Source organism: Pomacea canaliculata, linkage group LG2 (genome assembly GCF_003073045.1).
Source record: "Pomacea canaliculata isolate SZHN2017 linkage group LG2, ASM307304v1, whole genome shotgun sequence".
In the NCBI taxonomy this organism is placed as follows: domain Eukaryota; kingdom Metazoa; phylum Mollusca; class Gastropoda; order Architaenioglossa; family Ampullariidae; genus Pomacea; species Pomacea canaliculata.
The window spans coordinates 37,707,332-37,720,670 of record NC_037591.1 but is presented as its reverse complement, the minus strand read 5'-3'; the positions used below and the strand labels follow the sequence as shown (position 1 = coordinate 37,720,670).

The 13,339-nt window shown below is 35.2% G+C and overlaps 2 protein-coding genes across 2 annotated transcripts; both read right to left on the bottom strand.

Annotated features, from left to right (window-relative positions):
* Positions 1-269: 269 nt before the first annotated feature.
* LOC112556716 (m7GpppX diphosphatase-like) lies at positions 270-3,196 on the bottom strand. Its single transcript, XM_025225973.1, has 4 exons — positions 2,844-3,196; positions 2,138-2,283; positions 916-1,140; positions 270-556 (listed from the first exon to the last, which is right to left on the bottom strand). Exons 1-4 carry the CDS (start codon positions 3,169-3,171, stop codon positions 287-289), a joined length of 969 nt encoding a protein of 322 aa, XP_025081758.1. The 5' UTR covers positions 3,172-3,196; the 3' UTR covers positions 270-286.
* Positions 3,197-3,990: 794 nt separating this feature from the next.
* Positions 3,991-12,358, bottom strand: LOC112556711. The gene is made up of 10 exons (XM_025225958.1): positions 12,205-12,358; positions 11,682-11,832; positions 10,933-11,062; positions 9,830-9,906; positions 9,293-9,403; positions 8,827-8,952; positions 8,326-8,417; positions 7,485-7,627; positions 7,232-7,321; positions 3,991-6,903 (listed from the first exon to the last, which is right to left on the bottom strand). The coding sequence occupies exons 1-10, from the start codon at positions 12,208-12,210 to the stop codon at positions 6,492-6,494; spliced, it is 1,338 nt and encodes a 445-aa protein (XP_025081743.1). The 5' UTR covers positions 12,211-12,358; the 3' UTR covers positions 3,991-6,491.
* Positions 12,359-13,339: the final 981 nt, after the last annotated feature.

Here is a 13,339-nt window from a genome sequence, read left to right as displayed (position 1 = left end):
AGCTGTCAAAATGTAATGCACAAAGATATTTGCAAGCCCTCATTTTATGAGGTGATTTAAGGTTTTAGAAAAAGTTTTAGGTCAGGACTGCTGTATGGAGTTTACCATGGCTGTGTGTCTTCTCTGGGTACTCAAGTTTCCTCCCACGTTTTACATCTTTGCCAGAAATACAGAAACCAGCCTGTTTGAAAGTTGCCTTTTCCAAGAACCTATTGATGACAATAAGCAAAGATTTTCTATACAAGAGAGCTTATAAGACAAACAGAATATTCACTCAACAATCCCTTTATTCAAAATGCCCAGCTGCCTTATAAGATTTGTATAGGTCTTCATGCTCACGGACAACAAACATCAACAGCTTCTTCTTGTAAAAATCACCATCTATCTGTAGGTTGCTGATAACATCTTCTACAAGGTGAGCTCTGAGGCAGTCTGAACCAGGTGCATCAAATTTCACATGAGTGAAGTGCACATGCAAGTGGGCATAAGATGGTTGATAATGAAAATAGATGCGCAGTTTTGATGCAGGAACTTGAAACTGATCGAAAATGGCAGCCTGGAAGTAATCAGAAAAAACGAAATCTGTCACTTTATATGCAGATCAGGCATTACAACAAATAAGATCATCAAAATTAATCATATGAGCGATAATGCTGCATTCAGTGAAAAAGACAGCTGTCATAGTAGTAGCATTTCTGTGGACATTGTAACACTTGCTACAAGTCAAACATTTGCACTGTATTTATAATGCAACGATGCACTGTAAACAATGATCACAATATTGCCTACAGTGACTGTAGATTCATCCAAGGGAAAAGTAACATTCAGCACAGACATCTCTCTAAAGTATTACTCTTTCTTGTGCATAATTGAAGAGCTAGATTGTTAGTAGTTTTTCATGGACAAAGTACTCACTTTTCCCTTGTCCAAGATATTTTGCAGCAATGGTAACTGTTGAGCTGTTAAATTTCTTATAGAGTGAATTCCATGCTTGTGAATAATTGCAACCAGATACAAAGAATCCAAGTCTGTGCGGTTCCATTTCATGTCTGGCAATAAAATGAAACCAGTTTCTGGATCAGGATCTTCAAATACTATGCGATCAGCCTCAGACTTCTTCTCCAATATATTGCTTACCCACTAAAGAAAGAAAGAAAACATGAACATCAAATAAACGATTTTAAGCTAAAATCATCAAACAACAGTACTTCCTGCATGCCAACAAAGACCTGAAAAAAATATTGTTACACACTAGGGAATACTTTTACACAGTTCATTTATTCTTGAATGAGTAAGCAAAAGTCACTGGACACCACAGAACAGATAAAAGCAAGAAATATAATGTAATTCTCTTACCAATTGACCTCTCACTCAAAGAAAAAAATGTTACAATTCATGAATATAAAGTATGCAAAAGGTCTCAGCGCAGACATGTATAGGTAGATTGCTGTTTGCCAAGACTAACGCTTAGCCTCTTGCGTCTCACCCTAACCCTGAGCCTAAACAATGAATGCGAATGAACCAGAAGCTTTGTACACAACTGCCTAGTTTTAACAGTTAACTGGAAAAAAAAATCATCTGCCAGCAGTCCAGTAATACAAGTTCGTGGTCTCAGCATGGCTCTCAGCAACATGTAATGTTTTTTTCTTTTCTAATCAGAAAAGATTTCTATACAATTAGAAACTGAACTATTTGAAAGAGACCATTTTTAGCACGTTTTTTGCCTCCACTGGCAATAAATAGAAAAAAGAAGCTTTACTGTTTTGGGTGCACAATAACGAATAATTTATGCTTGAGTGTTCATGAAAAGTGAAAACCAGGACATCTGGAGAAAAACTTTAAACGTTAGGAAGGAATGCACACATTTAGCAAATAATCAAACATGCTAAAAGTTTTGGGGAAAATGATGCAAAATCAAAATACCATGTAAATTCATTCATTGCTATTTCTCGTTCATTATCTTGATGTGGTCATGAGGGATCATTTAAAGATGATGAATGGCCCAGTCTGATGAAATATGAAAAATGGTGCATGCTAATGTTAATGATGATGTCTTTGTTAAACAACTATTCAAGACCCAAAGATGACCTGTATGGATGTATATCTAATGGATAAACGGTATCTATATTACTTTTACCTGAGTGCTGAATTTGCTGGCCTGGAGACATGGTAGAGTGACTGTTGCATACAGCTCTGGAGTTTCTCGCACAATAAAGGCTGGATGTTCACTATATTTATCGATATGTTTGTTAGTTGCTGGGTAAATCATTGTAGCTTTTGAGTCTGAAAAATTAAATAACAACTAAACCACAATTACACGAGTGAGGGTTTTGTAATGGTCAGATAACTCAAAGGAAAAATATCTAGATTGTGAAGAAGAGAACAATAGTACAAGAAATAGAAAGGGTGGGAATGTGATAGTGTCAATACTTCAGCTAGAGAGGGTACACTTTCTTGACAGCAGACGACTGTGGCTTTTGTCGCATTACAAGATATAAAAAAAGTTTTATGTAGAAGCGAATCTTAAATGATATAATTAATAACAATTTTAATCTGCTGGGCTTTTTTTTGTGGGGGTTGGGTAGAGACTAGAAAAATCGAAATAAAAGATCGCAGCAGGGACGGTTTTGTTTTCCTTACCGTGTCTGCGATAACCTGGAAATAAAAAAAAAAAAAAAAAACAAACTACTCCTGAAGAACTTGCTTTGTTGTCAGACGATGAGCCTGCTCTATTAATTTATTGTTAATGACATAGCGAACTAAAGCAATATAACAAGACTACTGAAAGATCACGGGATACTTTAGAGTATTTCTACTTTCAAAAAAAAAAAAAAAAAAAATACCCGGAACAATTCGCGCAGAAAACACTTGATGCGTGCTGTAGATATCGTTACTCAGAGTCGTCTCAGTTTTGCTTTCCTTTGAACGCAAGGTATTCTGAAGCTTCTCACGGACAAAAGGAAGCTTTTCCAAGATGACAACCGCATCTTTGGAAGGGTCGCCCTCAAAATTACCATGAAGAATAACCATTTTATTTCGAGCATCTTCTCGCAAAATCCTGCAAATCTGGAAATCACGAAAGACGCATGTATCTGAATCTTTCTCGTTTATTATTTCCACATCATGCTTCCTCTTCTTGGTGTCTTGGTGATCTTCAGAAGTGGTCGCCATTTTGGTTTCGCGAAAGTTATCTCCCTTAAGTTACAACTCCAATAATAAAACCTCACCTTTACGGGCATTTATATACCAATGTCCATATTTGCTCAACTTGTTGAGCTAAATTGTGTGGCATCTCAATTTTGAGATTTCTTTGAGCATACAGGCTGTATAAAGTATGACCCTGTCATAACTAATATGTTCAGTAATATGCTAGATATATGCGGAACTTATCAGTTGGAGACGGACATACTTTTCTTTAACTGTTTAGAATTGTTGGCTTGATTGAAAATACCTAAAGTTATAACAATGCATAATGCTCCGAAAAAATTATCACATATTATAGAAACATTCAATTACAAATTATTAATATTTCCTAAGGATATGTGCACTTATCGAGTGAACAAATTAATGATAAAATTGTGCTCTACAACACTTACACATTGAGTAATAACTGGAAAGACCGTCTGACTATGGCTTAGCAGTAGCCCCAGTGATAATGGTAACTATGATGAATGCAAAAATAAAATGCAACTCTTCTTCAAGTTTCTGATTATTTTGTGCATGAGTGTATATCGCAGGGCGTTAATGCCAAAATTAGAAGTCTATTTTATGGTGTTAATCGATGTGGATAATTGAAAAAAAGGGTGACAAGGTAGCAGAGACAATAAAAAAAGATTAGATTTAGATGTACATAAATTTAAAAGTACAAGCATCAGCAAAAACTGGGTGGAACATTTTAACAAGGGTGTGAACATTTATCATTATTATCCATGCACCCAAACCTAGCTGTTCTTGGGCTGGTGGTTGAGTTAAAAAAGAGGACACCAGTTAAAAAGAGTATATTTTATTTTATTGAATGCAACACATGAATATTATAATCGATTACTTATTACACTTAATAATGATCCATACACTGGAAAACAGAGACCAAAGACAAGATGGTAGAAAGGAACAGGATCGGAGTATCGATGGGTTGTGGGAGATGGAAGGGTGGGGGAAGAGAAAGGACATTAAAACAGAAGTAATTTAAGTACATTCACTATATACTTATATATCAGTAGACCGGCACAAATTGCAATCACATTTAATGAAATAATGCACAACCAGTCTCTAATGTACCCAAGTATAGGAATTGTTGCATGAGATCAGGCCCCTAATTATAAATACTAATTGCTTTATTATATTTCTTATAATAATTGCGCTTCATCAAGAGAGGATGGAATACAAAACTGGTGCCAAAATAAAATGTATAATTGTATGTATAAACACATAAAATAACATCTTACAAATTTATACATGTAAAGACACATTGCAAGTAAAGAAAATTCAGTTAAAGGTTGAGCCTTGCAACACAAAGGGTTGCTAACAACAAATATTTTGTTTAAACATGATATATATTGTACACCTCAGACATGCACTGGACGGATATTTCTCTGGAAACAGGTTCTTATGAGACAAATATTCATTACAGGCGTAGTAACTCCATATTTAAGGAATCTGTTCAATGTGAGTATTCTTTCATGTGTAAAGAATGCTACAATAATATTACTTCTTTGCTGCTTTTATTACAGGCATTGATAGGCAAAATAAAACGTGTGTTCATTATCTCTACCTCATCATTAGTTTTTTTTTAATATTAAAAGTGATTGAATAATATGTCCTTTAAATGGCACAAACCTCCCACCCAACAATCCAGATGATTTTAAAACAGGCAAAGAAAGTGAAAATAATCAGGAATATCTTTCAACAGTACAAAATGGGAGGAAAAAATGCATCATCCAAAATCATAAATCGTATCACAGTTAAAAAGCTCTTGGTTGAGAACAAAATACTGAGCATATTTTCTGTATGCAAGACAGTGATATATTTTATAAAATAGATGATGATAAGATATATGCCCTAAAATAATTTTCACAGACAATGAACAACCTTAAAGCATGCATGAGGTGCTCTGTGAACCTTTCTGCACCGTCCAGGTCTACTGTACCACGAACTTGTATTACTGGACTGCTGGCAGATGATTTTTTTTCAGTTAACTACTAAAATGAGGCAGGTGTGTACAAATTAGCTTCCAGTTTATTCACATGTCCGTGATTGTACACATCTGACTCATCTGGAGTCAGGTTCTGATGTCTTGTCTCGAACACATGAGACATGACACAGTTGTGCCCGAAGAGGCCCCAGGTGAAATAAAAGAATCCACAACAAAATGTAGATGTATAATACCATGTAACTAAAGAAATTTCAAAGTATGTAACTCTGGGGAGAATTAATTCAATGAATGCAGCTGTTTCTCATCTAGAGTCATCGACAGCTCTAGGGTTCAAATAAAATGAGTGTAAAACCACCAACTGATTAGCAGCAAAAGTGTGTGGTGATTGAATCAAGCAGCATTCTGCTAACAATTTTTTCCATGCAGCAGGAACAGAAATACAAAAAAATTAATGAACGCTCCAACATATGTAAACATTCTCAAATATATAGAAAACAGTTACTTTAATTTTAAAATACAAGAAATGTCTGCAGACAACATTCAAAAACTGATTTAGTAGTTTTCTTTGCACTTTTCTTTGCATAAATTTCACAGATTACAGCTTAGACATGCCAGTTTTCCATTCAAATGGTTTAACATATAGTAAGCAAGATTTTTACATGTTAATTGATTAAAATAAGGAGTCTAATCACAACATTTTCGTAGCAAAATAAACCACAGCCAAAGTGACTTAACTCACAATTCTCCTGTGATGATGAATTACATTTTATCAGTCTAAAACATGCAGTTCAAAACTGAGTTTTCACTGTGTTAATAGTCAGGACATCTTCTAAAAATCTGTGCACTCTAAAATTAATCAACTTTATGAGTCCTGATATTTAAAGTCACTTTTAACTGCTATATTTCGATGTCTCAGAAGAAATCAGATCAGCAAACAAAAGTAAAGGCGCAAAAGTTTAGGAGGTGTGCGGGGAGGACACAGGTTGCTGCCTTTGCTTTTCTCAAATAAGTCTTCTGGTTATTTCTTCTTCCCATTTAACAAGGTGGCAGCATTTCTAGCAGATCTATGTTAACTCAAAGTATGGAGGAAACCAAGTCGTAAGGAAAACATGGAATTAGAATCTATTGCCATAAAATAGGTTAAAAAAAAATGATGAAAAATGTTAACCAAACTCAAAACCATTAAAAAGTTCAGGAGAAATTGGTCACTCAAATCTATGATGTTTCAGAAAGATACAAATGTAGAAATTAAAGCAAAAAAACACCCTTCCTGATGCATACGCTATCACAGCAGGAAGGTATTCCAGACCATGAGACATGTAGCCGATACTAACCTCTTTTAAACCACCTCCCCTCCATCTCTCCTCTGTAGATACTCCTTGTCTGGATTATGTCCTCTAGAGGTTCCAGCAAGATTTACTTCTACTAGTCGTAAAGAGGCAAATAAAATGGACAGTCTGGAAGTGATGGATCCAAGAATATCAATCGCTGGCATAAGAAGATGTTTAATGGCTGACATAATGTTCCACATGAAGATGAAAATGGGCTGAATGATCATGCTGAATACACTGGCTAGAACTGGCTTAATAAGTTGGTTTCCAAAAGAAGCAATAATGCCAACCAAGAGAGGACGTAATACAAAACTGGTGCCAAAATGAATCAACTCTGTTGTAAAAACAACAATGAAGGATGCAAGTATGCGAAGAACACTAAAGATCTCTTGCCACATCCGTCGGACATATCTTTCCACCCTGAAATTCAAAGGCATGCTAATAATCACTTATAACTTATAACAAAACTTGTAAGTGGCAGATAATGTGAAAAGCAAAAAAAAAATAAAAAAAAAATCTAATAATGGAAGCAAAATGGTGAAAATTATGATAATGTTGGTATTCAGTAGCTAGATTTAATGTGTCATCTCTTGTTTTCGTGTTTTCTTCCACCATCAATAATATGGGCAACATCTACAGAATAAATATATGCAGAAGATGACAAATATATAAGTAATTACCATGTCTCTGTACTTAAGAAACATGTATTAGCATCAAGAGCTAGCACATTTAAAAATATGTAATATACCTTTCTGCAACTTTTGGCATAACTGCGTCCGTCTCTTCTTCATCAACATCATAGTACTCAACATGACCCTTGTTCAAGAAATATATATGCCTGGAGATAGTAAAATAATTGAAATTTTCATGGGATTAAATTTAAAAAAAGAACACTAATGAAATCCACCCAAAAAAGGGAATTGGGAATGCAGAAAAATATACAGTTACAAAAACAAAATGGCAAGAAATTAACTGTTAATAAATGTTGAAAAGCATTAAACCTTTTGCTTCCAGCATCACTGACAAACAGTGGCTGAGGAGGTGTATTTAACGCTCTTGTAAGTGCACTTCCATTCATGCCTGTGTCAGGAGACCAGTTTTCTGGAGGACTACTGATGCTTTTCTTGCGTTGTGGGCCTTGCTCCTGATAAAGATTTTTTCTATTCAGTGTTATTCACATTAAAAAGGTGAGAAAATAAGGGAGATAAGAGACTAGATTTTTTTTTCTTGATACTGATGCTGTAGAGCAGTGGTTCTCAAAGTGTGGTCCGCGGACCACTAGTGGTCCGCGGGCATAAGTCAGGTGGTCCGCGGCTGACATCAAAGTGATGTTTAAATTGATGCATTCCTCGCATTAACATTTTAATTACAAATAACGAGGTATAAGTAGTTTTATGTCAACTTATTACTATATTACTTTTACAAAAGGAAATTTAGTTTTGAATTTTAATGAAACAAATGCTGCAATTTAAATTTGAAATACATAGTACAGAGTGATTTTTAGGCCTTGGTGGTCCGCCATAATTTTTTACTTAGGCCTTGGTGGTCCGCCGTAGCTCTTACTTAAGTAAAGTGGTCCGCGGTCCGAAAAACTTTGAGAACCACTGCTGTAGAGGCCTTCACTTGAGACTGTAAATGTTTTGTATTACAACAAGCTGTAGGTCATGGGAAACATTTATAAAAATGAAATGCATAATTGAAAACAATTATTCATGCACACATTATTATGGCCACATGTAGAAGGCAGACTGAAATAAAATGTGTAATATGCTGATGAGAAAGTAATTAATGTGCCCTACAGGCCCAGCTAATCCAGTTCAGAAAAGTGATCATAACTCATACTTCTTTCTGCCTCTGTCTGTCCTCCTGACTGCGTGTCCATCTTTCAAAGAGTGAGACAGATTGAGGAGCTACTGGAGTACGCATGTTGTTTTCTGAAGGAGGCAGAAAAAAAAAACCAAACCATATAAATTTATTTTCTTTTCTCTTCTTGTCATGCTGTTTTATTATATTTCTACAACCACATCAAGTATAAAAGTACATCTGCATAAAGTGTGTCTGTAGATGTACAGATAGCTCTTTCTTATGATGCAAGTCTCTTTCTTTGGATGCTCAAATGTCTGTGATCAACCATAAACCATGTTCTAATAATAAGAAGATACAATACTCACATGGTCACATGTCCCTTTCTCGACAGTATTTCACAAGTTAAACACAATGTACAGATGAAAACATCACAAAGATTGCAGAAACCAAGCTTTTGTCTATGAGTTCCTGTAGTTATTAAACAAGTTCCTTCAGTCCAGCAATATCTTTTTGAAGGAAAAACAATCACTAAATTACCTCTTGCTTGAGTTTGTAAGCGAGCAGCTTCATTTTCCATTTCTCGAGTCTTCTCCTTGCGCAGGTTTGTGTGCAGCTCTTGTAATGTTCTCTGTTCTGCATCTGAGTCTTCCCACAATTCCACATCTTTGAAGAAAAGAAAGCAAGCATTATTCTATGCATATCTTTCAAGTTCTTATATATGTCAGTTCATGTTGCCATGCAGGAGAAGATGCCTGTCCAGACAGTTCAGTTCCTACAGTTTGTTAAACATTGCTCCAGTGAACACAGATTTCTACACATTGTTTCTTTAATGATGTTTGCAGGTGCTGCTTTGTAAATGTACCAAGAAATGTTCTCAAAAATTGAAGAGTACAGCCTCTAAAAGGTTGTAACATATAGGCAAAGATACTATCAAGACAAAGCTCAGTTTTTATTTAGAAGACAATTACATGTTCATCAAAAGTGAGCAAAAATGACACAATACCTGCATTAGGCTTATGGATGAAACGTTGTGTAGGTGTAGGCATGTATTTACTGCTTTTCTGTGTTTTGTCTGGTACAGCATAGGTGGAGCTCACATCTTTATCATCTTCATCTGCATATGATTAGCATCATGAAGTAGACTTAAAACATTTGAAATATATTTGCTGGCATTAACTTGGATTAAAACAAAATTATCATCATATTAAAGATACTTTGTCTCTCAAAAAATGTGACCTCAAATACTAAGTTTATGTCTATTTTTACTGAATAAAAATGCCCATTGCGTTAATGTTTTAAAAATGTTATTTGTAAAAACTGAAAGTTTACTTATATCTTATTTTCAGCATAAGAAAAATAATCAAGTTCAAGAAATTTGCAACGTGTGTTTAAAATATTAGGTAAAACAATGATGAACACAAAAGTACAGCAGTTGGGCTGAGCGATGAGGTGATAAAAGCAAAATGAAGGAGGGATTAATTAGAAAAAAAGGAAAATAAAAGTAGTCAGTGAATGTGAGAAAGATTTGTGAATCACAAACCTATAATAATCTCTTGGAATCCTGAAGTATAAGGGGGAACAGGACTAGAGCTGTGTAAGCCATGCGAAACTCTATCACTGGAATAAGCAACCAACAAAGTTAGCTACAGTGAACAGCAAAATTGTCAACAAAGTATAGCAGTTGAAAAAATGCCAAAATTAACCCACATGCAGCTGCACACAAGTAACCATTCCATTCTATGATCATGGATGCATATCTCTAGATAAATATTCTGCATTAACTTCTAGAACAAGGGAATTAATAAAATTTACTTCCAGTTAAACTGTCAACATGATAAAGAAGAACAGACAATTCAAGACCTCCTGCAGATGGAGCTCAATCTTTAAGGTCTGTTTTGTTTTTAGTTCACTGGCTCAGAGTTGTGCAAAGTAAAGGCCAACAACTTTTGCCTAAAATGTAACTAAGTAAATAAAAAGTAACCAAGTAACATTATTGCAAGTATATTGTTGACTGTAAAGAATTTAACTGCAGTTTTGTGTATTAAATTATCATATGGTTTGCTGAGACAGCAACTTTGTGAAAGACTAAAAATTGGTCTGGGCAGAGCGCCAGCAGTTCAGAGATATTCATCTATTTTTTTCAGCCTGTACCCTTGCAGAAAATTAAAAATAACCAGTCGTTGACTGTAAAGAAGGATAAATGGTAATACTATTACTGTACAAGTAATGACAGAGGTCTATGGATTTCCTGTTCATTTGTACAAATGTTCAGAGTACCTCTTAAGTTAGAAAAAAACCAATATATTTGTTGAAAGTATTCATTTTAGTGCAGTTAATTTTGTTTGAACATGGTTTGTGTATCCCTTTGTTCAACATAACAGTATGACAAAACTAAAAATAGGGTGAAAAATAATGAATGAAGAAAGAATAAATAAATGAAAGTGAAGAAAAAAACAAGTCCACTAATTTCTTTTTCTTCTATATGGAAATGTATATTGGTGATGATCTTTTAGTTGTATCCTCTTACCAATGATCTCCAACCTGATCCATGTGCATGTATATGTATGTCCTTGTAAAAACAAATGTGTGTGGGTGTGTGTGCCTAAGGACAAAATCATTTTTGTGTCTGTAAGACAAACTCACTTTGGAGCCAGCATTTTATTTGCATTAGCAGCATTAAAAACACCAGGATTTGACTGAGCCTCTCCAACTTCATCACCTCTGTCATTGACCTGTTGCCTTTTCATGCCAACTGGGGCTTCTTCAAATTTTCCTAGTCAAAGAAGAAAAGAGGGTAATGAAATTTATAAAAGCATGAAAAACTCCCCATAGCAAAATCAAACCAACCCTCCCCCATTCCTGAAAACTTGAGTAAATTCTGATCCTTCTTTCATATCAATTAAAACTGCTGAGATTATTAGTAAATGTATTATGTCACAAAAGATAGAAAAGTCCCAAAATATAAAGTTTATCAGAACTAAAAAATACAAAATATTAAAAAATGAAACTTTTGAATGAAGACAACATGCATTTTGAAAAAAAGGTCTTTGGATATCTAAATCTGATAAACAATATATAAGTGATATTTTCTTGTATTAAAAAAAGCTGGAATGGGGTGGGAGAACAACTTAAAGGGATATTGTGAAAGAATCATTACAGGAATCACTATGATGCAAGGATTACAGGTTTTATAATGATGATAATGATAATCAAGCAAAGTACAGAGACCAAAATCATTAAATAACTAATAAAAACTTCAGATTGTGCTTGATGAGTTTTAAATACATTTAGTATATAATCAAAAAGTGACAAATTTTATTTAAGTTGTTCAATTCGGCACTCAAAATTAAAACATTTTTAGTTTGTTTAGAATCTTTTGAAAGAAACCTTACGATTTATATTATGGCGTGATTTAGGTTGAGGCTCCTCTTCTTGCTCTCTACGGCTGCTTTGTCCTGTGGGATCGATGTCAACACTGGTATCCCAGTCAGATTCAGAGTCACTGAAATTATCTCCCTGATTAGTAGATATTCCCGAACGAATCTGAAAGTTTGAAGAAAATGAGAGAGAATTTCAGTGTGTAATTTATTGCGCTTACAGCCGGTTTTAAGTTTCATTTCAATAACACTTATAAACATCAACATATACGCTGGTATGTACACTAGACCACTATACACTTCTGTTCATTTCACAGCTTAACACCTCCATGATCCACTTACACCCCCAAGCGCATCACACGCGATACATCCTCCTCCTCCAGTTTTTCTGGCACGCAGGCATGCGAAATCGGCAACAGCTATGAGTACTCCCTCTCCGGACAAGACATTTTTTCATCACAGTGACTTGAGCGTTGATCCAGCACATTTACTACCATTAAAAATAAACAATATCAACAAAAATGTCATGAAAAAGTACCATCATGAAGCCAGCTTGAAGTCGTTGTCGATTTCAGGATTTTCTAGCGCGTAGTTCAGTTCAAGCACGAACTTAATTGGTGGTTCAAGTCTGTCGCCGTATACACACAAACAAAGGGGACAGCACTTTTAGATATCATCGAGAGTTATCTACTCTAAGCTCGTCACATCCTCTCGATGTTAATTGTCGGGGCGCTGAACTGAAACTAGTTTTAAATGTGTCGGATCAGCGAGATAATTTAACGTCATTACGTCGCACAGTCAAAAAGTAAAAGAACCAAAGTAAATTAAAGAAACTACATTTAGATTAGAGGTGTTTCGATCTTCTCGCAGACAGCATGCAATCGCAAGAACGATCGACATATGGCAATTTATCGTGGTTTACCTGTGGTTTTGAGTATTTCAGAAAGCCGAAAACGAGACCTGTAATCACTTGTAATGAGTGACTGTAGTATGATTAAAACCTGAACCTGGTGATTCCATTTATCACACGCATCATTAATCACTTATTGTCAACATGTACTAAACCCCACTTGTGAAAGACTGTTGCCTTTACTTTTGTCGGTTTTGACTGTCCAGAATCTTTCATCGACACATTATCCCTAGAATCTCACGTCAGTTTAGTAGACAAGTCCATTTTCTGGCCTCAACAGACCTGTCTGAGCTACTGACCGCCTTACCACTCGAGTTGGTCTCTTCGGTCTGTTTGTGCTGCCTTCCTCTCTGTGACATGCATCAGATGGGATAAATTCGGCATATACAGTACTCCTTTTCCTTTTCATGTCTCGCTGTTTGGAATTCTCTGTCCCTTTCTATTTGAACTGTGTCTACATCTGAAACCTTTAATACATTGAGCTTACATCCACACGGGGCCGTGAAGTGCACTTTACAAAATTTTCATTATCATTATCAATAATTGATAATCGCGCATGTGCCTTAAAATGCATTCAGAACTAAAGATTATACTACATGTTATTGCCATTTTTAGTTAGAAAACCCTAACCCTAAACGAACTAACAAAACAAGCATTTAACAGGGATGCTGTAAATGTACGAGGTGCCTCATATAAGAGAAATAACTCCTGTATTCATAAAATGTGCTATACATGTTATTACTTCCCTTTGCTTGTTGCTACT

Excerpts from the sequence above, each read along its gene's own strand:
- LOC112556716 (XM_025225973.1), bottom strand. The coding sequence starts at position 3,171 with ATGGCGACCACTTCTGAAGATCACCAAGACACCAAGAAGAGGAAGCAT. Across the intron at positions 2,284-2,843 it reads TTCTGCGCGAATTGTTCCGG|ACTCAAAAGCTACAATGATT; the intron begins GTATTTTTTTTT and ends TTAATTTTTCAG. Across the intron at positions 557-915 it reads ATATCTTGGACAAGGGAAAA|GCTGCCATTTTCGATCAGTT; the intron begins GTGAGTACTTTG and ends GATTACTTCCAG.
- LOC112556711 (XM_025225958.1), bottom strand. Across the intron at positions 9,404-9,829 it reads ATTCCAAGAGATTATTATAG|ATGAAGATGATAAAGATGTG; the intron begins GTTTGTGATTCA and ends AATCATATGCAG. Across the intron at positions 8,953-9,292 it reads CATCCATAAGCCTAATGCAG|ATGTGGAATTGTGGGAAGAC; the intron begins GTATTGTGTCAT and ends TTTTCTTCAAAG.